General features: G+C 32.9%; 1 protein-coding gene across 3 annotated transcripts in view; it reads right to left on the bottom strand.

Moving 5' to 3' along the window:
- Positions 1–27,469, bottom strand: part of LOC132758502 (cyclin-dependent kinase 17-like) — a 98,077-nt gene that overhangs the window by 46,036 nt on the left and 24,572 nt on the right. The window contains exons 1-3 of one of the 3 annotated variants that reach the window (XM_060750183.1): positions 20,763–21,169; positions 13,105–13,324; positions 7,442–7,584 (exon numbers count right to left, since the gene is read on the bottom strand). In XM_060750183.1, coding sequence (XP_060606166.1) covers positions 7,442–7,584; positions 13,105–13,324; positions 20,763–20,804 — 405 coding nt within the window. In that variant the 5' untranslated portion in view covers positions 20,805–21,169. Of the gene's footprint in view, positions 1–7,441; positions 7,585–13,104; positions 13,325–20,762; positions 21,170–27,469 lie in introns of those variants that run through there. The other 2 variants (XM_060750184.1, XM_060750185.1) reach the window with 2 other exon arrangements.

Raw genomic sequence — 27,469 nt, 5'->3', positions numbered from 1 at the left:
ATTTCCTGGGTACATAACCAGTATACCCATCTCTCTGCAATGTGACAGAATACTAATTCCAAATGATTTCTCAATCAGTGGTGAGAGGCAAATGACCATAAAACTCAATGAAGAATTTACCATTTATCTGGTGCATGGAACCAGAGACATGTAGTTTACTAAACTGATGCTCTACCCATAGAGCTAAGCCGGCAGACTTAACCAATCATGGGAAGAGATTCCAAACAGCACATCTTGACTTCTAAGTATATATATGACTTCTATATCAGAAACTAGTAAAATTTTCAAGTAAAACAATATTAATGTGCCCCCCCACACTTGTGGCAGAGAAACAAGTTTGACACAGTGGTTTTACTATTGTTAAATTCAAACTAGAAGGGTTTTTGATAAAAAAACATATGTCTCCCAAAACTATGTATGGTCACTCATGTGCAGTTTCATTGAAATCCCACAAGTACACCGAGTCCAATCGTTCACTATGTTTCCCAGGCGGAGAACGCATGAAGAGATCAATTTTACAGGTGGAAAACCGATACTGTGGTAAGAAAATTGTCTTCAAATTCTTTGAAAATGCATATTTCACAAAACCTTTTAGCCTATTCTGATCTCGTATGATTACTTTATCCGACAGGCATCTCAAACTCGCCAAATCTTTGTTAACTTATTAGATCATTATTGACAACTGCACAAGAAAAGTCACAAAATTGATAAAATCGCTCTTTGATAGCCAATAACTTGACATCCAAGCAAACTTCTAAGCATTTGTATCGCTCTAAAGGTTCTTTATTAACATATCCTCATCCACCAAAAGCCTGTTCTATTTCTATTCCGTATTTTTGGAGTATAATATCGTTTAAGTGAATTTTCAAAATGAACGCATGAGCCGAACTTTTCATGTGGCATCAGATTGCAAAATGAACGCATGGGCGGGCGGATTTTTTGGTGACTCCAGTTTTCATGGATATCTCACATGTTATCGATCACTGAACCTTTAAATTCCAAAATTTTCGTTCCAAATGTTTGAGCAAACAGAAGTCCCTGTTTTCATACCTTATGACGAATTGCTTATAAGCAATAGATGAAGGTCTGTTCGGTTCTGTGAAAATATAATAAATCCTCATTGCTAAAACTTTGAGTAAAATATTTGCAAAATACAACATCATTGGTTGATGGTATGTTATTATTAAAGATGTAACATACACTTAAAGATCCTGTGACTTAAAATGTTATGTTCTTATATGAAAAATCTTTGGCTTAAATTAAGAATTAACAATGTTAAAACTTACAGTAAACCTTTTTGATAAGGATATTGCCAAAATTTAAAATTTCCGAGAATAAAAGGAGAATTAGAAATCTGTTTTTGGTAAAATAAAAAGTATATGTTTTTCATAAGAACTGACTTTATATACAACTTTCGCAAGGATGTTACATCCTTAACCTTTTCCCTTATATAAGCGTGTTTAGACGGCGTTTTGCCCTCCCCCCACTTTTTGAGGCCTCGAACAGTGAAAAAAATGTCCTATTTAGGCCCAAAACACTGGTTTTCGTTTGAGAAATGTTGTTAAAAAAGTGACCACTTTTTCGGCGCCGTCCCCCATCCAGATGTTACATCAGGGGGTTGCCTTAGGGGGTTTGAAGGGGCGGAGTCCCCCTCATCGCCAAGAAAATTTTGGACATGTGACAGGATAAAAATGGCCTTGGGTCGATCTTAGGGAAACTAGTAACAGACGCTGAAAAGCCTATTACTCTATCTCAATTCATTGAGAAGTTGCAGCACTTTAAAATCAGTTTTGATGGAAAAAAAACAATGCAAAATAGTGATTTTTGGCAATTTTGAGACGTTCCCCCGTTGCCATGGTAACAGGAAATTTACGATTGAGCATGCTGTTACAGAGGCTATGGTGTAGTCAACATTTGTGCCGAGTTTCATCAGTATTGAAGGAAGCATTTTTCATAGTTTCATAGCAGTTTGAACTTGTTACAGAAGGCTTTTCAATGTAAACGGCCATTTTTCGCAATATGCTCATGGGGTAAAAACATACAGGATCTTTAAGCAAGAATATATATATCACCTTCCTTACAACAAAATGAACATACAAGAAAATGTTGAAATAGGTTTTAGGTTCATTATAAGTTTTTCTTTTAAAAATAATACACTTTTTATTTTAATGAAGAATAGGCAAAGTATTTATCAAAATGTGTTTCTAATTACCTCCCTTTATTTAGAGAACTTGTTAAATTCGATATTTGTGATATTGGTAATAATTTATTTGAGTATCAGTTTATCATATTAGACTATTAAAGTTTTGAGGTACAGGGACTTTAATACGCTATTATTTGTCATTTGTCCTTTGTTGTATTTGTTGTTAAATATAATGCATGTATACATGATAGTAATTGTATACAGCTGGCTTACGGAAGGTCGGTGGTTCTACCCAGGTGCCCACTCGTGCCTGAAATAATGCCCGGAGGGGCACCTGGGGTCTTCCTCCACCAATAAAGCTGGAAAAAAAATCGATGAAAAAATCTCGGCGGGACACTCTAGGATGGCCCGGCTTGAGTGTACGGCCGCCCATATGGGCTTTCCGGCGGCGACCTTAAATAAACGCATTAAAAAAATTGTATCAGTTAATCAGGATTCATGATTTAATTATCAAAGTACATATTTTGTGAAACAATCATTTACAATGCGTGCAAAAATCAAGTATTTTTCCAAAGTGTCATGTAAGATTATTATATAAATCAGCTTTAATTATGTCGTCAGTTGTTGATTTTATTCAACATGACAAGACTTAGTTATCTCTCCGTTTTATGTATTAAACAATATTCATTTGTTTAAGTTATTCAATAAGAGGTTGTTCATTAAAGCTGATAATATGTGTTACAAACGAGGAATTACTTCAATTTCACACAATCTTTCCCAACAGACCTCGTACTTTTGCTTATTAGCATATATATACATAGTTACAGCGTACAAAGTATATTTTAATTTGTAAAAAGAAGTGTCTCTCACTTATTTGGAATAAAATTTAAAATTTTTAAAGTTTGAATATGTTAGATTTGTTAGATAATTAGGAAAAACTGAAGTTTTAAAAATACCACCTGCTCATGCGTTCACTTTGCAAACCTATGAAACCACATGAAAAGTTGGGCTCATGCGTTCATTTTGAAAATTCGCTTAAACGATATTATACTCCAAAAATACGGAATATAAATAGAACAGGCGTTTGGTGGATGAGGATATGTTAATAAAGAACCTTTAGAGCAATACAAATGTTTAGAAGTTTGTTTGGGTGTCAAGTTATTGGCTATCAAAGAGCGATTTTACCAATTTTGTGACTTTTCTTGTGCAGTTGTCGATAATGATCTAATAAGTTAACAAAGATTTGGCGAGTTTGAGATGCCTGTCGGATAAAGTAATCATACGAGATCAGAATAGGCTAAAAAGTTTTGTGAAATATGCATTTTCAAAGAAATTGAAGACACTTTTCTTATCACAGTATCGGTTTTCCACCTGTAAAATTGATCTCTTCATGCGTTCTCCGCCTGGGAAACATAGTGAACGATTGGACTCGGTGAAGTAGCTTGACCTGTGACAGCTGGGCAAGATTTTTCTATTGATCGCTCAGACGGCTATTTTAATCAGTGAAGCAAAATGTGCCGGTAATGTGCACAACTAGGGATGATTCTGATCACTCCTGTAAAGTTTGGCTGAAATCCCACCAGTAGTTTGACCTGTGAAGGCCCGACAAGAAATTTCTATTTCTAGCTCTGGCGGCCATTTTGTGCAGCAAAGCAGAATGTGCCGGTGATGTGCACAACTAGCAATGGTACTGATCACTCATGTAAAGTATGGTTGAAGTCCCATCAGAAGTTTGACCTGTGAAGGGCCAACAAGATTTTTCTATTTTAAGCTCAAGTGGCCATTTTGTGCATCGAAGCGGAACATGCCAGTGTTGTGCACAACTAGGGATGATTCTGATTTCTCAGGTAAAGTTTGGTTGAAATCCCACCAGTAGTTTGACCTGTGAAGGCTGGACAAGCTTAATAACGACGGACGGTCAACCGGACGGTCAACCGGACGGACAGACGGCGAAGGCAAAAGCAATATGTCCTAATGGCATCTATCCAACTCAAATATTAGTGGATACGTGCAAATAAGTGCTACATGAAGCAGTTGTTTTAAAGAAAACAGGCCAAACATCAGTAAGACTGATTTCCTGATTAATAAATACAGTCAATCTGGAGAAAAACACACATTTTTTACACTTGACCTAACGCTTGCAGGAGTTTATTTAGAACAATACATCAAAATCTAACAGATGGGCCAGTTACTTTGGGTTTCCATGGCAAATACAAACACTCACTTCCTGTCTTGTTTTATATATATCAGGTGTATTACTGTAATCATTTCTGGTAATTACCCAATTCTATTTTCTCACCTGTTTTATTTTTCTTGAATATTGTGCTCGGTTATTTCATTGTTTAAATGAGGTAACTTTTTTACAGTATTTTTTTTATGTATAATTAGGTGATAAAGTTCAGTTTATCTGTATCAGAGGTAGATTACACTTTGTACTAAGTTAATCTACAACAGTAAAAGTTTAGTGTTCTCATTGAAAAGCTTTTTATCAGTTTTAGTTCCACTCATTCAATTACAGACAATTATACTGGCAATAAAATGAAAGAAGAAAAAATCTACAATAGAACAGAACACTGTCTTCACCATTTCAACCACAATAAGGGACAAAATTTTCTAAGCTTCCCTCTTGGAAACTATATCACATGTCAACCACTGGTAACTCTTACGGTACATAAAATAATATTTCACCTTCTTTGGACTTGCTATAAATTATAAACATTTCAACAAATGGATTTTAAGGGCTTATCAATTGTGACTTTGTTGTTTATATACATGAATGGGTCATCATCATACTAGAACTTATAACTACTGGAACTTATATTGGCCTTAAAGTGCATACAAAATGTTGTGTACAGAGAATTAAAAGAACCTTTACAAATGCAATATAAAGTTGTCCCACAGCATTTATTGCTAAAGTACATTTTTTTTCCTGATATTTGAAACAAACAAAAAACACACTAAAAATATGCCATATAATTACATGTAGATTTATATTTGGTTTAAATGTTTCTCCAGGTAAGAACAAATTATAATCGCTAATGAACTATACTATATTGATTTACAAACAAAATATATATAGAAATTTATGTTAACAAAAGTCAACATCTATTTTCTAGAATACATAACTCCTACAAGATACAATTATAGTAACTGTTTAGTTACCTCCCTTGAGTACATTATAGTGTTTTGCAGTAACTGTTTTTAACCGGAATTCAGTAAAAATGGATTTTTTTTCCCAAGCTAATCTCCCATTACAGACAAACTTTTACAGTTATAAATTCATGGGGAACTACTGTTCACCATAGATTAGTCAACCTTTTGCTCATATTTTCGAAGCTGTAACTGTAAAAGTTTGTCACCTCGGATTAGCTGTGAAAATCAGAATATTCTTAATTCTGCAATAAGTCTGTTACATAACTACTAACTAAATATAACATAAAGATTTGCCTTATAATACAGAAATATATAGCTGTGACATAAATTACATTTTGCTGTTATCTAACACAGCTATGACCTTTACTAGATGAAAAGTTAAGCCAATGATTTATTATTATCTCTGTCTACTAACAGCTTCTGCTGATGTGACAATGCCACCAACCCCATCTCAACTCTTCTATATAACTATTCCACATTATACTAACCTCTCAGAAGGTTAACATTAATCATATCATACATAATTCATTATAAAAATTAGAAAACACTACTTCCTTTAAGGTTAATATTGATATAATAGGTACATAGACAATGATAGCAGCCATTTTGTATTGGAAGTGGTGAAAACTGATCCATCCTCTACAAGAACTCTGATTAAATGATGGTGTCTGTTTCTGTCAGTATTTCATTTATAACCCGACTTCCAGGTTATCCTGAATAATGTCTCAGTACTAACCTATCCTCACTAATAGCAAAATATTAGACCTGTAAAATCTGTCTCTGATGCTAATATCTGCCATCTAACTAATGTAAAGCTAATGTTTTAAACTAAAAAAACATTTTTCCTTAACAAGAGAAAGCCAGGCAAGTCTAGCTTAGCATTATATCAGACAAATCTCATCATTTGGGTAGACATGGCAACCTTCATCCCAACAGTAGTTTACTAGCATGACATTTCAAACATGTTGCCTCCAAACCACAAGTGTTTTATACTAAGAGACCTGTAAATCTATAATGCAATCTATATAAGCAATATAGCTTTATTTGCCAAATGCCTGACAAAATCTAAACTTCAATGAAATAGGTTCTTTAATTGCACAATTCATAGATTATTGAATCTTTTCGAGTTTTCTTGGCTTTTGATTATTGAACGTTTCACAGATTTTTCCTGGCTTTTGATTATTGAATATTTCAGAAAATTATTTTTTTGGCTTTAATTAACCCTTTCAGAGATTTTTTTTCTTCCAGGCTTTTGATTATTGAACCTTCCAGAAATTTCTCTTAGCTTTTGATTATTGAACCTTTCAGAGATTTTTTCCTCCAAGGCTTTTGATTATTGAACCTTTCAGAGATTTTTCTTAGCTTTTGATTATTGAACCTTTCAGAGATTTCTCTTAGCTTTTGATTATTGAACCTTCCAGAGATTTTTTCCTCCAAGGCTTTTGATTATTGAACCTTTCAGAGATTTTTTCCTCCAAGGCTTTTGATTATTGAACCTTTCAGAGATTTTTTCCTCCAAGGCTTTTGATTATTGAACCTTTCAGAGATTTCTCTTAGCTTTTGATTATTGAACCTTCCAGAGATTTTTTCCTCCAAGGCTTTTGATTATTGAACCTTCCAGAGATTTTTTCCTCCAAGGCTTTTGATTATTGAACCTTTCAGAGATTTTTTCCTCCAAGGCTTTTGATTATTGAACCTTTCAGAGATTTTTTCCTCCAAGGCTTTTGATTATTGAACCTTTCAGAGATTTCTCTTAGCTTTTGATTATTGAACCTTCCAGAGATTTTTCTTAGCTTTTGATTATTGAATCTTTTAGATATTTCTCTTAGCTTTTGATTATAAAATTTTTAAGAGAATTTTATAGGGTATTTTTTTTTATGTGTTTCGTGTTATCACAATCTTTACATTCTCATTATCTTCTCTTATTCTAGAAACGTGCCAACCTCCCATTTCCTGTATATCTCTTAAACTTACTCTAAACATTCATTCATACAGACCATACATACCCTAACCTAAAATCATTACCTTCATATATCCTAAATTAACTCCCCCTGTCTTCTACAATATCTTTTATCTTTTTTCCCATAGAAAAAATTCTCTTACCGTAATGACAAATGTAGTATTATTACTGTAATGTATATTTACCTCACTAAATCTTCTTCTGTTTCTCATACGGACTGGGGATATATAGTCTCGTTTCTCCCCGGGGTTAGCCGTCATATCCTCTGTAAGGTCATCATCATCACCAATCTGTATATGTATACGTGAATGAGGTTCTGGTATCACATCTGAAATTATATATCAATTAATTTACTCTCATTGCTTACTGATTCATGTCAACTGCCCATTTTCAACCATCAACCATCAAATGTTTCATTTCATTCTTTACTCGCTATGGAGTCAACAGCAGCTAAAGATGCCAAAGGAGAAGTTTGCAGTTTACCACGCTCTTTTCATGAGAAGATATTTTCTATTTTCAGCACTGGTTGCCCTAAAAGGTGCTCATTGAGGTTATAAGAGCAATTTACAGTACCAAGGCTACAACAGTACCATGTAACACAGCAAAATTTCATGTAAACATAAGCAACTTTCAGAAAAAAGACCATTACTTTCACTGGAAGACAATAATATATGACAAACTACAGAAATATAAACATTCCACCTTCCATACAATAGCTTCACTAGACCTTTTGATTCTATTAAAAGCTATAAAATTATGGTCAGCAAAAATCATGGCATTAGTTCAATCAGGTGAATGACTTAATGCCATTACAATCATAGAATTGCTGACTTAATGCCATTACAAGCATAGAATTGCTGACTTAATGCCATTACAATCATAGAATTGCTGACTTAATGCCATTACAATCATAGAATTGCTGACTTAATGCCATTACAAGCATAGAATTGCTGACTTAATGCCATTACAAGCATAGAATTGCTGACTTAATGCCATTACAAGCATAGAATTGCTGACTTAATGCCATTACAAGCATAGAATTGCTGACTTAATGCCATTACAAGCATAGAATTGCTGACTTAATGCCATTACAAGCATAGAATTGCTGACTTAATGCCATTACAAGCATAGAATTGCTGACTTAATGCCATTACAAGCATAGAATTGCTGACTTAATGCCATTACAATCATAGAATTGCTGACATCGTAGTTTATAAGTCAAGAATTGATTATTGTATTTCATGTTGACAATATGTAAAACTTTGCTTCAAACTTGACAGTCCTATGAGGGCTAAAAGATTAGTCTGGAGCTGCAATTCAGACATGAAACCATAAATCTGAACAACCCCCATGTATACATAAATCCCTCTCTCTCTTTTGTTGTCAATTTTATATCCCATGTAAATATTTTAATTCAGAAATAAAAGCACGGAACAGTAACAATTGCCTGTTTGAAAAAGCCATATTTCTAAAACATGAGATGCAAAACAGAAATATCTCATGAAGTAATCACATATGATAATCAACAAAATGTTAATTTAAATAATGCAATCACTTTAAATTCCTAAGATGTGATGGGATTAAAAAAGAATTAACTGATTCTTGGACCAAGATAATCATCCTCTTTATTCAGCATTAAAATATTAAGATAAACAAGATTTGTAAATTTATATTCTGTAAACAGATGACAATATGCTGCCTTACATAGAATATCTTAAATATGTCAAGTAAGTCAGTCCAGTACCTATGTATGAACACACCCGAGTCTGCTAAATAATCATTTTTTAAAACATACACTGTAACTAGTGATGTTCCGATTGTCGCCAGTCGCCGAAAATCACTTACTGTTATGTAAAGCGACAATAATCGATTCATAAAAATTTGTTCCGCGACGTCGTCGAAAATGTTTAAAGTTTCAAAGGGAATTATTCTGACGGTAATTTTCACCTCGCCGATCGCAAAAAATAATGTCAGAGACAATTTGGAGTTAAACAGAACCAATAAGTAATGTAAACAATAGTAATGAATTGTGATTTGAATGTTATTATTTGACATACATTGAAAAATAAAAGCTATTTCGTAAAATTATGGCTATACAAGGTTAAAACTGTGTTGAAAAGTGTTAAATGAAGTTCATGTTACTGAATATAATCAAGTGCCTTGGGAAGAAATGTTACTTCCCTATTTCTTTTTAAACGCGACTTTATTCGAAAAGTTATCGATTATGTCCCATCCGACTGAACCGATGATCGATTGGGACAAATTTCATCCGATTTCCATCACTAACTGTAACTAATTTGCCCATATTATTTTGGACCAGAATCCCTGCTCTGTAGGAAACCTGGGATATATTTTCCTAATTCATGTTAATTCTTCCTAATTCATCTGATACTGTATCATTTATTGCAAGCTGACACAATTCAACCTTGCAGTTACAGAAAGTAGATGTTGTCCTATGTAGTGACAAATATTTTAAACCTTGGGCTCTTGTTATAGAGTTTTTACTAAAACCTGATTTTTATCTGAGATATAAACATCATATGCAACACTGATCACTTTAGAAACAAGAAAGTTTTCAAATCACAAGTCATTCTATTTAACTTTTATCCCAGTACAAAGTAATCTTGTACATCATTTTTTCTCCAGAATTGTTTGCTCTACTTTTTTGTTCACCTTGAGAGAAATAAAGAAGCACAGGTGTATAATGGCTGTGCACTGGCAGGGTTTTTGACTCATTATTTATTTTTATTAATATCAGATTTAGCTGGCAGAAGATTATGTTACAAACATATGATGCAATGATAAACTGATATAGATCTGATAGTGGGTTTTAAAGGTACAGAGCCCTCTCCTACACTTACTTGTGTGTTCCTGTAAAGCTGTATTTTCATTTATTTCTTAGGGTTTTCTGTTTTCAGCCACAAAAAAGCTACTAGCTTGTTAGATTTAAGAAAGATTTGCTTTGATAAGTTCCTTCAGTAGTCATTTTGATGCAGTTTCTTCACATACTGTATGTGTATTTAAATTCGCGGAAGCAAATTTTCGCGGAAAGGTCCACTTTGGGGGTCTATACAAATATTCGCGCTATTTTGAATTCGCGGAGGTGACTGCCGAAAATCATAAATTCGCGTAGACCACTCGGGTTAAAAAAAGGAAAATAACTGTAATCATCGTGGGAGTTCACAGTTATTTTCAATACCAGGTGTCAAACAATACTCTATTGTACAGAAAAAAGACATTGTCTAACGGACAGATTATAGCAAACAAAAGGATGCCCGTTAACGTGCATAATTTTTCACAGTTTGCGTCATAAAGGTCTTAACATCTGATTAGATCATGTTATGGTTTTTCTGAACAAACAATTAAAAAACACAAACCTTAACGATTTTAAATGATGAATAACTTGAAAAACTAAACACAATTACTCAGTAAAGATTTAAATAAAAAGTGTGAAAGCATATCACACACTGATATACATTGTTCTATAGAAGCGCGAAAATATGACTATTAAAAGATTATTGGTGTAGAAATATTCGCGCTAAACATGAATTCGCGGATCGAATGTCACCGCGAAGATCGCGAAAATTTGAAGCCCGCGAATATTTCTACGCATACAGTATATTGAAATACTGTAGTCAAATGGCTACCATTGACTTCTAAAGTCAGTATACCATTATAATCAGATTTTATAGATGAGGCCAATATAGCCAGGCCAGTCAGAACAACCACTGTGACTTTCCAACATAACCTTTAATAATATCAGCGACTGGAATTCTCTGATAGCCTAATTAAACCTTGGTTACTGACCTTGTTTAACAGATGATTACTTTTAGGGTAATGATTCTGTCAAATGAAAGTTATGTTAAAGTTTTACATTTAACTGTTTTTTGAAAAAGTGTAGCAACTGTCATCTTGCTTTGAATTTTATTAACCTTTTCTTTTCATATATCTCCAACATTAAGTTTTGACAATTTCTGCAAATATTAATTTTCTTCTAAAAATAAATCTAAAGCCAAAATATTACAGCAAGTTCCTTTAATTTTTATTACCTTTGCCTCTAATGCAGGGACTAAATAGTGCAAATGAGTAATTTAATTCAGGCTTTTTCCCCTGAAAACAAAATAACGCACAGACTCCTTCCCCTCAACAAAGAAAACTGATGACTCATTCATTTAATAGATCTTTGTTCATGACTTTTTCCTGATAAATTTAAACCAGTCTGTCTGCTGAAACATGTATACCCTAATCACTTCCAGCCTTGTAATGTCTGAAAAAAATTGCTGTATTTTTTTCTTGAAACATTAGCCCAGTCCATGCTACTGTATGAATTAAATTACAAGATTTCTATCATTTATGTTAAATTTTTAAACCAATCTTACATTTGATAATACTAGCATCTTTATACATGTAACTTAATTATGTTATGCAAGTTATTCCTACAAAAAATAAGAATTTGTCAGGAGATTCTGTGACAATCTCACATTGGATGTTTGTCAATGATTCACTCGCAGAAACTGTCAACATCATTAGTGCATACTGGGAAATCATCAAAATCTCAATATTTCTTGTTTACTAACTGAATGTCATGGTAGAGAAATATTACCCAGACAAGCTATAAAACTGCCCAGAGAATAACATAAAACTGCTGACAGAATGGAGAAAAAAATACAGCACAAGAAGGCCAATGAGACAGGAGACATTTCTACAGTTATCAATAATCACCCACACACATTTCTTTAAATCAAGTTCACATAACCTGAAGTAATTTTCTGCTTATTTCCAATTAGATCTTATCACATCCTTGCCCAGGGAAAATTGTTGATTATATTTTATCAGAAATGACTTTCATGATATTTTTTGCCAAAACATATGATTTCCAGAAAGTTGCTCATACAGCTAAAATAGATATATTTTAGCTTGACTTTGCTTATTTAAACATTATCATTATTTTCATAAGTCTGTTTCTTGAACTAACTACACTTATAATTACAGAAAGCTGCAATAGGGTTCTGACCTTCAATAACTTGTTTGAGAGAGAAAAACCACAACTGAATCAGTACTGCTAAACTTATGTCATATACTAGTCCCGCTCCCACCCACTAATCAGTTTGTCAAAAGCCTATTATAGGTCATTACATAATAACTGAATTAAAGTACTAGTATTTGGATTCTTGAGCACTGCACTTTTTGTCAATGAGATATCATGTCATGTCAGAATATATGGGTGTACAAACTCAGGCATGGCTATTTACTAATGGTATAATTTGATGGTATCAATGGTAGTGCTATTCTGCTTCTAAATCATCAAATCCTGCTTATTCAGTTTTGGACAAGACAGAGACACTGACTATATTAAGACAGCTTGCTCGTCATTGAATAGTTAATTCTTTTCATAACCAAAAAATATCAATGCTTCAGAGCAGTAAAATTTCCACCCTTCTTTTTCATTTTCTAACCTATCTCACCTATTTCTTTTTACATATTGTCCATATCATTAACATTAGAGGAAGTTTTCCAGCACATGACCTGTCAATCATTATAAACAGGTAGTTTTCAACACTATGTGTGAACTATGTAGTTTTCTAATTACTTCTACCTTTATAACCAGCTGGAAGTGTGATCATAGATTTTACCACCTGTATAATGGCCAGGACAGCCTGCACATCCATGCAGTCCACTCATATTTTGTATTTTGATATATTGAAATCCCATAAACTTTAAAATAGTCTGTTCTTAATTCAAAGCACGGCAAATTCATAACAGTTTCTTGGCTAAAGGCTACTTATAAATGTTGTTTTTTTTTTTATCTGTTTAACCAAAAGCTGACCATTAACAAATCAAGTTTTACCTGCGCTGTTGCTGTCTTTAGTAATTCCGTTGCTGTCTTCAATTGTCATTTGCTCGGCAAGATCAGAGAGACTGTTGTCTAAGCCCCGATTTCCTTTGAACGTCAGTGACAGTCGACGTTTGAGCTTCTTCAAATTCATCATTTTTGTAAGGTGCTGTATGCCGTTCTGCCACCTCCGCGGCACGGGATCTACTACAACTGGGTATCCAGCACTCGCACCCTGAAATCAACAATCATTAACAATGTTTATAATTCAATTTGAATTTTATAAATTCTGAAATAAAACTTTTACTAGCAAGGTATATCTTGTACAGTTAGTTAATGTGGCATCTATTGTAATTCTTACTGATAGTTGTCATGTATGTCTGTGATAACTTTGTGTATTAGCTAAGGTATTTTCATCTTTATCCCTGTCTGATTTAGCAACTAAAGAAAATGCAATTGTATTATTCTACAAAATTAATGTACATATAAATAAGTAAGCATATGTTATTTCTTTCTTTGGATTTCATTCTTTGTTTTAACAGAATTTTGACTTTGACATCGCACCTATTTTTTCCACTTAATTTTATCAGTCTGGGTTTTATTACTTTCTTATTATTTATTCAGGGTAAAGTCTCAGTGACATACAGCTGAAGATTGTTCAAATTAATCCATCACAATGTAAGCCAAATGGTTCTTCTTCCAGCCATAAGTTTCCAGTCCCTGTTTGTTCAGGATCTTCTGTTAATACAGATTAATTTGTTACAATATTTCCACCAGCTTATTCTGGTAAACCAATTAAGTTATTAAAGTTGAAGACTCTGGTTAACAAGTATGTCTGTGTACGACAGGGTATTGTAAAGGAGCATGGGAAATAAGAAACCAAGCAATAACATTCAAGTCCAGATTTTTCCTTGCATGTTACTAAAGTTTACTTTTACCATGTTAAAAAAACTTAAACTTGTCCATTTTTCAATCTGGACAAAACCATTTAACATTTTTATTTTTTGGAAAACTTCAAATTTCAAATTCAAAGTACTACGGTAACTGTATACCGAACATAGATGTGCCGGCTGATCTAAATGTGTGCAAGGTTAGAATCTGTTGACAAGAGCAGGCTAACAGTTAATAATCATATCTTTGATTGAATTTTTTTTTTAGGTTTAACTGTAAATTGAGAACTACTTTATTACACATTGAATGTCAAAATATCATCCTTGACCCTAGTAAGACATTCTTTTCTATATTATTCCTGTATAACAAACATCTTTGTACAACTAAAATACAATTACAATTGAAATGTGGATATTTTCTTTGCATGTCGATTAATTGTATGTGTCTTTCTAGAAGAATTAAAAACATTTTGCTGAATATAAATAAGACCCTTTGAAACTGAAAAACAACAGCTTTTATGATAATATAGCATATTTATAACTTGTCTAAAATCTTTTCAACAGTCTAAAACTTCTGCATATTCCTGACTTTATTCCCTTTTTTCATCACTGGCATTATACATCCTGCACCTCAACAATAATAAAATTGTCTTTCTTTTAATAAACCAGGACAAAACATGCCTTTTAGTTTGTTGTATCTAATTTCATACAGTGTAAACATTAAATTTACACTGCAAACTGACCTGAATTGTTTGAAGTAATTATTTAGGTAACACCTTGTATGACTGGACATGTGAGTAATGATCTTTGCAACATACTGGTATAATATATGCAACATCAGCTAGAAAACTTCATGAGGATTTTATACAAAATTTTATATCATTACAACTTTTATTAATGACATTTCATGCATAAATGGCAGATTTCCAACAGTGTGGGGCTCATTCATACATCAATCCAATTAAGGTCATACAGCTACTTAACTTCAAGTATTATTTCAAGCATGAGTGGGCACCTAGCTGAGTAGAACAGTTCTCCTTCCATAACATGGCTGGATAACTGCCTCAAAGTCCCTGGCAGAATTTCAAATCCACAGTGGTGACAATGAGCCGCGTCATGACAAAACCAACATAATGGGTTTGCGACCAGCATGGATCCAGACCAGCCTGCGCCTGCGCGCAGTCTGATCAGGATCCATGCTGTTCGCTTACAAACCCTATAACAAGTAGAGAAACTGATAGCGAACAGCATGGATCCTGATCAGACTACGCGGAGGCCCAGGCTGGTCTGGATAAATGCTGGTCGCAAACCCACTATGTTGGTTTTGTCATGGCGTGGCTCAAATTATATTTCAGAGACTTTAGCCACTAAGCCAGAGCCATCAACTTCTATAACTTTGATGTGACCTATAAAGTTTCGTTCCATAAACAACAAACAATGCTTTATTCCCAATGTCATTTTGAAAAAAATACTAAACACATGGCCTTACTTTCAGGAAAACTTACTACCAGTCACTTTGACAATGACCTAACTGAAACCAGACCACTCAATCAAAAGACCATGGAAAGTACACACAAAAAAACCTCTTAGTTATAGTAAGTATGTCAGTAAGCAACGACCTTATTTAACAAGGCTTACACATTTGGTTTCACGATCTTCCATGTGGGCTTCAGCTGATATGAAAGTGCTATGAGAAGCATTAAAGTAAGTATGATGGATAAATAGCAGGATAGATTGACAGTATGTACTTCTCCATATTTTAAGCAAAAAAGGGATACATGTAATAAGCTCAAAATCCAAGACTAAAGCCTTACAGAATTAGAATTTTAGTTGATAAAAGCCCGGATTACAGACAGCATCAAATTAGTACGTCTGGCATTATGTCTAATAATACTCTAAATAAATTACATGTATACAGAATAGTCATTTAGTAAAAAAATCTCAAATTAACAGTTAAAAGCCAGGGCAAGTCCATTGCATAAAGTACTTGACATCGCAGAGAGAAAAATTTCAAATCCAACAAAATCTAGAAATTTTATTTGAATAAAACCTAGTAAATTCAACTCCCCAATGGAGACTATATAATATGTGCTGTGGCTACATGATAAACAAGAGCTGTCGGTAGGACAGCACGCTCGACTATTCTAATTGCTTGATAGTAAAAGAGCCTTGATAATGTTAAATTTTTTAAGTTCACAAAAGGGCTAATTTTTTTTTATAAATTCATGTTATAGGTCTTAGAGAGAGTCTAATTATACAGTATTGGCTTGACTATTTGGAAGGTAATGTCACAAGGGTGCTTTATTGAGTATAATGATACTAATTACCTATGAATACATAAAATTGACAGAAAAGGTACAAAGGCTTGTTATTAAGAAGTTTTATCAAGTAAATCACTGCTTTATTATTACGAATGCATAAAATTGTCCCAAAAAAGGCACAAACCCTTCAGTAGTTATGGAGATAACAGCTTACAAGCAAAACTTTACCATGAATTTTTTAAGTTGAAAAAAGGAAGAAAAATCAGCCTAAATGCAAGATAGAATTATGGATCTTTGTCAGTGACCTACAATTCTGACCCTAAATGCATATGTGAAGTTTTAAATAAATATCTTTAATAGTTATTGAGATATGTAAAACTTGCATGTAAACATTAACCAAGAGACTTAGTAGAAAAGGGGATATGAATCAGCCTTAATGCAAGATAGAGTTATGGAACTTGGTCAGTGACATACAATTATGACCCTCAAATTATAACCCTAAGTACATGTGTAAAGTTTCAAGTAAATATCTTTGAAGACCTTTAACCTTTAACCAAAATCTCTAAGTTTCAAAGGGGCAAATAATTCTGCAAATATTGCAGACAGAGATATGCAATTTAGCAAAATGATGTACATTGTTACTATAAAAAAGTATTGTAAATTTCAAATGAATATCTCAAGCAATAATTGAGATATTTGACTTTACAAAAAAACTTTAACAAAAATTTCTAAGTTTCAATGGGGCATAATTCTGTCAATATTGTACGCAGAGTTATCCAACTTGTCAATCTGATGTACCTTGTTACTATAAATAAGTATTGTAAGTTTCAATTGAATATCTCAAGCAATAATTGAGATATTTGTCTTTACAAAAACTTTAACCAAAATTTCTAAGTTAAAAAGGGGCATAATTCTGTCAATATTGTAGGCAGAGTTATCCAACTTGTCAATCTGATGTACCTTATTACTATTAATAAGTATTGTAAGTTTCAATTGAATATCTCAAACAATAATTGAGATATTTGTCTTTATAAAAAACTTTAACCAAAATTTCTAAGTTAAAAAGGGGCATAATTCTGGCAATATTGTAGATAGAGTTATCCAACTTGTCAATCTGATGTACCTTGTTACTATAAATAAGTATTGTAAGTTTCAATTGAATATCTCAAGCAATAATTGAGATATTTGACTTTACAAAAAACTGTAACCAACATAGACGCTGACGCGGACGCGGACGCTGACGTCGACGCCGGGGCGACTGCAATAGCTCTCATATTCTTCGAATAGTTGAGCTAAAAATGATATATTGTTATTGACCTTAATGTGTCTACCCAGACTGTGTCATCAATGTGGACATTGCAGGAAAATAGAGATAATACCTGGAACTTTCCATGAAATCCTCCGGGAGTAGTTAATACTGATAGAACAATTCATAATGAAAAAAATCACGTCTCTAGAGACAATGTTGTGAGACATTTAACCATTGTAAACATATTATTATGTATCTGTCATTTATTGGAAATAAACAAAACAACATTAAGCAATACTCAATATGTGATGTTTATCATATAATGTACTATATTTTGTTATAAATGTAAGTGTATAAGCTCCATTGTAATAAAAACTAATTAATCCTGTTGAAACTAAGTGATTGGTCTATGCCATCAAGTACAGAGCCACAACTGCCTGCACAACCAATTGGTAGCTCAATTGTTGTGTATCTCTTCAACTTTGAATGGACTGTTCCAAAGTCAAACCAGGGCAACTCCACTGCACAAATTCAGCTGAATAATCCTTAAAAAATTCTCTTCTCCCTAACTTACTAGTACTGGCTTCCTGTGACTCATGTAGGATATGTGAGTTCAGAGGCAGACAACATGACAATAATGACTAAAGGTATAAAGGGTTTACTAAGATTGAGCCCAAATTTGCTATATCTAGCAGTAGACCATACAAAGACTATTCTCTATAGATAGGCACCCATGATGTCTCCAATTTGAGAGTACATTGTGATAGACTCCTTGACCTTCAGACTAACTTTTATTCTACACACAATGCGATGGATATATATGTATAAATGTTTCTTTAAAATGTTAAACTTGAACTATCACTAAATGTGATTAATACCCCCGCTAGACTACTTCGGAAATGAGGAAGTGCCTAGTAACAGAATACCTTGTAAAAGAATTGAAATAGAGTTATGGTTGTGGGCAATTAAAGATTGTTGTGGTACTTGTATGTTGCATTTCCTTTTAATATAGTTGACCATTAAGTTTTATTAAATTACTCTGTAATAAGTCCTGAAAGAGTTACACTTCTTGAGCACTGCATTTCCTCTCATAGCGCTTGACTATTGTATGAAGTTGCATTGAATTCTAAACATTAGTTTTAAGTTATGCACCAGACAAGGAAAAGATACAACAGGCAATAACTCTACAAATACTGAAGATGGAGTTATGGTTATTGTACAATGTACTTCCTCTCATTGCGCTTGACCATTGTATGAAGTTATATTGAATTCCAACCATAAATTTTCAAGTTATGCACTGGACAATAAAAAGTTACAAAGGGAAAAAACTCTTAAATGAGTCAAGTAAGAGTTATGGTTTCTGTGCACTGCGCTTCCTCTCCATATACTTAATCATTGTATGAAATTGTATTGAATTCCAACTTGTAGTTTTCAAGTTATGCTCTGGACAAGAAAAAAGCAATGGAAAAGTAACAAAGGGCAATAACTCTATAATTACTCTCGACAGAGTAATGGTTCTTCACTGCACTTCCTCTTATTGTGCTTGACCATTGTATGAAGTTATTTTGAATTTCAACCAGTTCTTTTCAAGTGCTCCGGACAAGGAAAAGTATCAAAGGGCAATTACTCTGTAATATGTCAAAATGGTGTTATGGTTCTTGCGCACTGCACTTTTTCTCAATGTGCTTGATCATTGTATGAAGTTGTATTGAATTCCAACCGTTAGTCTTCAAGTTATGCTCCAGACAAGAAAAATTCAATGGACGGCTGGACCGACCGACTACCAAATGACTCCTTTTAGGGATATAAGTTGGTAGAATTGTTCAGACAATATTACGGAATTCAAATATTCCAAGTAATGTATGATGCATTACTGACAGTTGAACTGTTTTATAAAAATACTGACCGCATATGATTTGTGTTTAATTTTAGCTCATCCCTCTATGATATTTTGGCTATATTTGTGTGTCTGCTTGTAGCAGAGATAATGCATGTCAAATTTCACAGTGTTGTTTCACTATAGCCATATATATCACATCTCACATAGTAACCTAATATACTGATGCCAGATTTAAAACCAGTTGGCACCAAGCATCAGGAACTTGTAATAGTACTACATTTACAATGATGTGACAGTATATTGTCAGTTTCAGGTTGCTACGGTGATGGAAGATAAGCCATGTGATATGATAATACCAAACCCCTTCTTATTATGATCTAACATTAGAGGATCTCAAATGTCATATTAGATGATCTCAAATCAATACAACTGTGTTTAAAATCTATATCTATTAACACCTGTGCACACACAATATGGAAAAACATCATGTAACAAACACCCCACCCTTTTTACTCATGTTTTTTGGATCATATCAAATAATTAATATAATCAAAGCAGTGGTTGTTTATGAACCTCAGTATACAATGTTGACACTGACTTGTAACAGATTTTCAGCCCATCAAAGTTTAATGTTAGATAAATAATCCATATTATCCAGATGACCAAACAGAAAATGCTTAGAAAATATGTTAATGAAACAAATGTGCTCAAGATGGACACAAGTTTCTGACAGCTTCAGTTCTACATTGTAGAAAAAAACAAAAGACAATAAATTTGAAAATATCATGCTTTATAGATATTTAAAAAAAAAGTAATTTGCTGATTGTTTAGCAAAATGATACTTTATTTTAACTATTTCTTTTGTCATTAATCATTTGTTTTGGAGTGAATACATACATTTTCATCTGATCATTCACTGTGCTGTTCTAAGAAATATTACCATATTTCAAAGTATGCAGAATGGAAGAAAAAAGATACAGAGACAAATATACCTTGCTTTTGTCCGCCGTTGACTAAGTCAGATTATTCAAATAATTGTTATGAAGAGAGACTGAAAATAAGCAATTTTGTGCCATCCCTCGCTACAAAGAAAGGAATACATTTCGATTCTACCACCAAATTAGTTTATATAGAGTTTTTTTTAGTTTAAAAGTTAGATTGTGTAAGAAGCTATGAGTCTTGAATCTGTTCCTGGAGTCAACAAGTACTGAGCAATGAGTGTAATTACTTGCTCAAGGAAACAACGGCTTGCCACTTATAGGGTTTGAACTTGCTAGGCTTGAGACCACCTATTTGGAGTTTTAGTACACAGCATAATTATAGAACGAAGTAAGACATTTTACTGTCAACATCTTTATATGTCAGTGAAAAAAAAAGAATGCTTATTTCTACTTGTTACATAAAATGAAGAAATCTGATCTTAAATCGTTTACCTGTGTTTTCTCCCCAGACAAGGGTTTGTCTACATCCACCATGGTAAGAAATGAAATTCTTAAGTTCCCTAGTCTCTTTAAATCTGTTTAGTCCAGTGAAAAACTTTAAAACCACTTGTTTTGGAAGTTTGTTTTAAACTATAGAATATTGTATATTATACGGCACTCTGTAGCCTATTCACATGTTCAACAATAATGCCACTGGAGTATATCCATTATATCAGCACATATAATCGCAACATTTTCCAACTTTATGAATCAATTGATCTGTAATATTCAATAATAATCACAACACTTGAACATCTATTAACCAAACATCTCTTTTCATAGTACAGTATCTCTGTTCAATTAATTTTCAAGATCAAGGCGTGTATATATTCCACATAACACCTACTACATGAATCCTCTCTGCTTAATCAATAATTACACAAACAAACTATAAAATCATAATTTATAGCCAAGAGAAGTTGAGATCTATAGATTTTGTGAAAATATATGATTCTCAAACTTGATTCCTACGTAAAAAAATTCAATAATCTATAATGATTAAATACTTCTTTTTTTTCTCAAACAAACAGTATCGTTAAATTAAACACAACTGGAATTTATTGATTCCACACTATTAAGTGTATAATAAAACATCCCCATTAAACAATGCAATAATACACCTATGCACTTGTTTAGAAACTTACAAATTGGTTATTATTCTGCCATTCATTTCATGTTATATAAATTCTTCATACTTTTTCTGATCCACTCATAAGAGGGCTTTTTTTATCTGAATCCTACAATGTTTCAAACATGTTTACTCTTATGTACCATGATTTTATGACCAACCTGTACCTAAATAAAAAAAAATAATCAAGTGCTCTAGAAATAAAAATAGAGCAAGATATAGCAAGTTACTTAGCTGCCTGCCAGAATGATATAGCCTTAATCTACTTTGCTTGTGCCAAATTTCAAACCAGACCTGATTGTAATAAAAAAGAGATACATTTAGAATATTGACTGGTTACTGCAGAATCACTATACTGGGCACATAGAAAATGCAATTAAGGTAAATTTGGAACCAATTCATTACAAACAAATTAAGCCAAACCATTCTAGATAGGAGAGACTTTCCTACTGGTACAAAGTAGAACACACAATATTATTTCCTTATATAGAGCATTGTTTATAACCCAAGTTTGTTTCTCCTGGTTTTATGTTACAGTTAGGAAAGGAAACATTGACAATTTTATGATGTGAAGCAGTATGATGACAATACATTTCCATTTATAACAATTAACCATTTTTATGGAGACCCGTTAGAAAAATATAAAAAAATCAAGGGAAGTTTTTTTAAGGAGAAATTGCAGTTTTTAGGTTTGTCATTTGGGTTTGAAAGTTGGTTTTAAACAAATATTAAAACCAGAAAACAAGGTTCCAAGTATTTGAAATTTTTACAAAGGGTTTTTAAACAAGTAACAGGTAACTTTATAATGATGAAAATAACTCTTTTGACACAGGCATGGAGGTTGAAATTATAAAGGGCAGAAAAACTGATATCAACAATCAAATTATTGTAGTTGGACACAAAGGACTCGCACTCTCCATTGTACGGTATATACCAAACATGCTTACAGTGACAAGAGTAAACTTCAGATCATGTTGGATACAGCCAAGCAGGTGGAAGATACATATAATGGCAGATAAAGCATATACATGTACCACATAAAATGGTTGAAGTACAAATTTTTGTTTGTTTGTTTACTTGGGTTTTACGTCACACAAACACATTATAGGTGATATGGCGACGTTCCAGATTTACTGGTGGAGGAAGACCTCGAGTGCCCTTCCATGCATTATTTCACGGAAGAAACGGGAACCATAGTAGAACCACTGACGTTCCATAATTGAAGTACAAAGCTAGACTGTATAATGATAATGAAATGGAGATAAATGAGACTGTATAATGATGATGAAAAATAGACAGGAAAAATGAAAAAGCAAAATGGAGATGACAAGAGGACAAGAGAATATATGATAATAGAATATGGAGGCTGCAGCAATAGATAACAATATGTACATAAAATATGGTTGATATAGAAAACTTCAAAGATAGAAGATTGACAAAAAAACCAGCTAGGACAATGAACAGTCTTGTAGAAGTATTGTAACAGATGGTGCATCAAATGATGAAAACATTTAATGGCTAAAGTCAGGTGCAGAAGATACAATGTAGACAAAATATCAAAATATGTATAAGCTAATTAAGCCAGGTACAGAAGATTGACAAAAGATGAAAATATACAAAATGGCTCATGCCAGGTACAGACGATGAACAAAACACTGTTTACAATTGCTTGCAACTTTCCCATTTTACCCTCCTTATATTGCTATACTCTTAACACCACCTACAGGTTAAGTAGTTGGTTTGAACCCTACAGGTCATGAACATGTTTCCTCAAACAAGAACAAACAGAACTGTTTAGTGCCAGAAAGACAACTTGAAAAGAGTTCATTTAATAAAGAATGTACATTAGGTTTTTTTTTTCATATTTGACAAGCTTATATATTACATCATGTTTCAACTAGAAGGTAGATAGACCTGTATCCACTTATTAATTGCCAAGAGGCAATCTTAACAAAAGATCATCTAAACTTTCTAGGAGGAGGGGGCACTTAATGTATTCCTTTATCATAAATCATATGAAACTAAAAACCAATGTTAAGTTATACTAGTGGAAAAACTACAGATGTTTAAAAGAACTCAGTACAATAGAACAAAACTTGTCTGTATTTTGAATTTTTAAACTAGAGAATGTATTACCATACCACATTACAATTATAACACAGACAAACGTCAAGTCCGATTTGACATGACAACAATAGATATTGCCTGTTCTTGGCTGCAACTAACAGATAATAAACATATATAACCCCTTAACTCTAAACTTGCCTAATTTGTTAAATAGACTTAGCCAGTTATCATTTTTGGAACTGTTCATTATCAATCTTGGGGATATCAAAATGAAAATTCGAAAGTTGATTGAGCTTTGTCAGACTCCACTGCTGTGCAGACTAGCTTATCTGACAAAGGCTCATCATTTTCACTTTCAGCAGAGAAAGGGCTTTAAACTAAGAAATGAGAACTTTTACAATTTTCACAAAATATAAGAAATCTAAAATCTTTGAATTTGCGACTTAATTAAAGGTAGTCTTACTGTAATGCTTTCCCACCAAAAAATTCTAACATCGGCCAATATCGTAGCAAATCGGTTATTTCTGGAACGTTATTTTTTTCACAATCTTGCGCATTAGATTATTTACAATCACTCTTACTTTATAGCTTTGTACTAAATTCCGGTCATAAATGGTTAGAAACTAGTGAAAAGCAAAGATTGTGAAAAATAACGATCTGGAAATGACCGATTTTTTTAAAATATTGACCGATATAAGAATTCTTTTGGCGAAAAAAGCATTAGACTGCCCTTAAAAACCCATAGATTCAAAACAAAATGCTATTCTGTACATGTGAACAGAAGCCAAAGGCTTAATGAAAAATAATATAAATTATTTTACTCCAACACAGCATCCATCCATATGAATTATCAACAGACCCTAATTTTTCACTCACATAACTAAACACTTTTATATCAATTATCTACCACATCCAATAATTATAGTATCCAATATGCACAAAAGAAAGCACTAATAATTTTTTAAAAAGTTACTTTTTTCAGAAAATTTTAACTCTAATAATGTAGTGTGCATCATACAGCCATATTTGTTGAAATTACTCATTCCCACAAAAACATATGGTTTCTTCAAACATAATATCCTGAAGAGCACATTGGTGTAATTTCCATGAAGATTTTTCATTCATGCCTAGTACAAACTAGGCCATTCATAATCAACTCTGCTACAAAATCATTTCAACTGATAAGCCAAACTCTACTGATAAACACCAAGAAAGATGATCAACACTCTATGGCAACTTTAATCAACAAATCAACCATTTTTTTTTCTTTTTATTTGTTTTGTGAGGAAAGTACAGTTTTAAATTTCTCCATTTTCTTTTTGGATAAAAAACAAGAGCAAAACCCAAATCTTATTTTCATCAAGTGTTCCTTTTCCCATTCAAAAATTAAGAATTAATTTAATTATTTATAAAAAATTTTAAAATTTATATTAAAAAGCCCTTAAATTTAAAAAATGGCCCTCAAAAAAGATGTTTATTTGTTGTTTTCTTCTGCAACACAAAATAAAAAAATTCCATTTTTTTTAAGAAAACATGCTGTTTAAAAATCTGTTAAAAAACATTCAAGATTTTTTTTTGCCTTGAAGAAGCATACATCAGAAGAGAGAAAAAAAAACTTTTAAAACAGGTCAAAGAAGATAAGGACAGTGTGTAGATACCTGATTACAAGATGCCATTTCCTTATGATATATAGATACAGCCCTGTCTACCATTACATCATTTCATGAAGTCTATAATCTAAATGCAGGAAGAGAACGGGATGATTATTGTCTTATATAGGTGTAATGATGAAGGAAAACAAGTAAATGATTTAATCCAAAATGTTATGATGGATGATGATGTATACAGTATTGGTGAATGTGATAAATAAGACAGTTATAATGAAGATGAAAGAGATGTTGATGGTGTTGATGATAATGTTGATGGTGTTAAAAATAATGATGATGATAATAAATGATGGAGCTGATGATGGTGTTGATGATAGTGATAATGCTGATGATGGTGGTAATGATGGGGTATTGATAATGATGATAATGATGATAATAATGCTTTGATGATAATGATGATGGTGTTGATGTGATGCTGATGGTGTGGATAATAATGATGATAGTGTTAATGATAGTGATCATTATGTTGATGATGATGATGATTGTGATGATGATGTTGTTGATGGTAATAATTAGGGTGTTAGTGATAATAATGTTGTTGCTGATCATGAAGATAATGTGGATGAAAATGATGATAGTGTTGTTTTACAATTATGAATTTTTGGTTTGGGTGATAATGATGGGTGGTTTTTTATGATTATAAAGATGGTGATGCTAATAATGATGGTTGGTTGATTTAAAGATGATTATTATTTAGTGTTTGATACATTTTAAAGAATTTCTGTCAATTAAAAATGATTTAAAACACTTCATTTAAACCCAAAAAATACTTAAATATTTTTCAAAAATTTTCAAAGGGAAACATGTATTTATTAAAAGCTGTTTCAAACAAAATCAAAACATTTTCAGGGGAATCATAATGATTCTAATATCATTAAGCAGGAGTGAAAATTATAGAAGTATTTCCGGATTGTAATAAATCTTCTTATTTTAAGAATTGTTTGTACTTAATGACCATAAAACAATTAAGTAAGTTTTCAAATTTTGTCAACCATTTACTGAAGAACTTCCTTAAGTTGAAAGAACAACCATTATTGTCGTAGAACAAAAAACAACATTTCCTAATATGGTCATTACCTCAGTCAGCTAACATATAAATCATGCAAAACCATTATATCTAAACATGGACTTCCTAACTAGAAATACTGTCTAGTATAGAGGTGATACATGATGAACTACTCTTCACCAAAAAAGATACATTGCAACTATATTAATTTTATTGTATTTAGGGAACAATTATCTGATCATCTCAACTTCTGGAACTAAAATGCAGCAAAAAAAGCATGCAATTACATTTACAGCAGCTAGTTCATAGCTGGAGTAAAGGAAGGATTGCTATCAAGTCACAGGAACACTTTAAAGGTCATATGGTGACTGCCCCCCCCCCCCCTCCCAGGAGTCATGCTATGCTTTATAAAAACACAAGCAAGCACATGAGTAGAACCACTTACATTTCATTTGCTAGCTCGTATAGTTTCCCCACATGAAAAATTCCAAAGTCCCTTGCCGGTTGAGGAGCAAATGGTTCAAAGTCAACAACCAGAATCATTTGGTAACAAGCATCACCTAACAGCTGATACAACTGCTCAATTATTTTAAGTACATTATAGTGTTGGCCCACTATCTTCAGGGTGTAATGGTTACTTTGACCTTTGAATTACCAAGCTGTAGCACAGGCATTGTCCAGCATGGATAGTCAAATGGTAAAATACCTTCTAAATGGCCAAGCACCACCTGTTGTTGTACTGTTGTACTCCCCCCCCCCCCCAGCATGGATAGTTCAAATGGTAAAATACCTTCTAAATGCCAAGCATCACCTGTTGTTGTACTGTTGTACTCCCCCCCCCCCACCCCCCCACAATTTTGAGCCAATACAAAACACTGCATAGACCTGGTATTGCACGTACTGTCATAGTCATATAACCACTATACCAAGCATTGGTGTTGTTAATTTATTCCAATACATGTGTTTGATCAATCTATAAACGGAGGTCACTATGACCATCACTTTTAACTGCCCAAGGTTTTAAACTACTTTAACATGACAAGGATTTCATTTTAAGCATCAAAGTGACCTTAACCTTCGACATAATGGTCACAAAGTTAATAAGGGTCACGTACTTGCCACGGCTAATGTTCTTTCCAATAACATAAACAACAGCTTGCTCCTTCTCAAGTTATTAATTCCACAAGGACAACAGGATGTACATACAGACAGAATGACAACTTTTAAAGTGGGATGGGGCAAATAAATCATGATCAACATTCATCTTTTTGGATGGCAACAGCAATGACAA

The sequence above is a fragment of the Ruditapes philippinarum genome, unplaced genomic scaffold (genome assembly GCF_026571515.1).
Source record: "Ruditapes philippinarum isolate M1 unplaced genomic scaffold, ASM2657151v2 ctg2239_1_1_1_1, whole genome shotgun sequence".
Classification (NCBI taxonomy): domain Eukaryota; kingdom Metazoa; phylum Mollusca; class Bivalvia; order Venerida; family Veneridae; genus Ruditapes; species Ruditapes philippinarum.
Note: the sequence above shows the minus strand (reverse complement) of the source record. Positions and strands in the feature narration are given on the sequence as shown.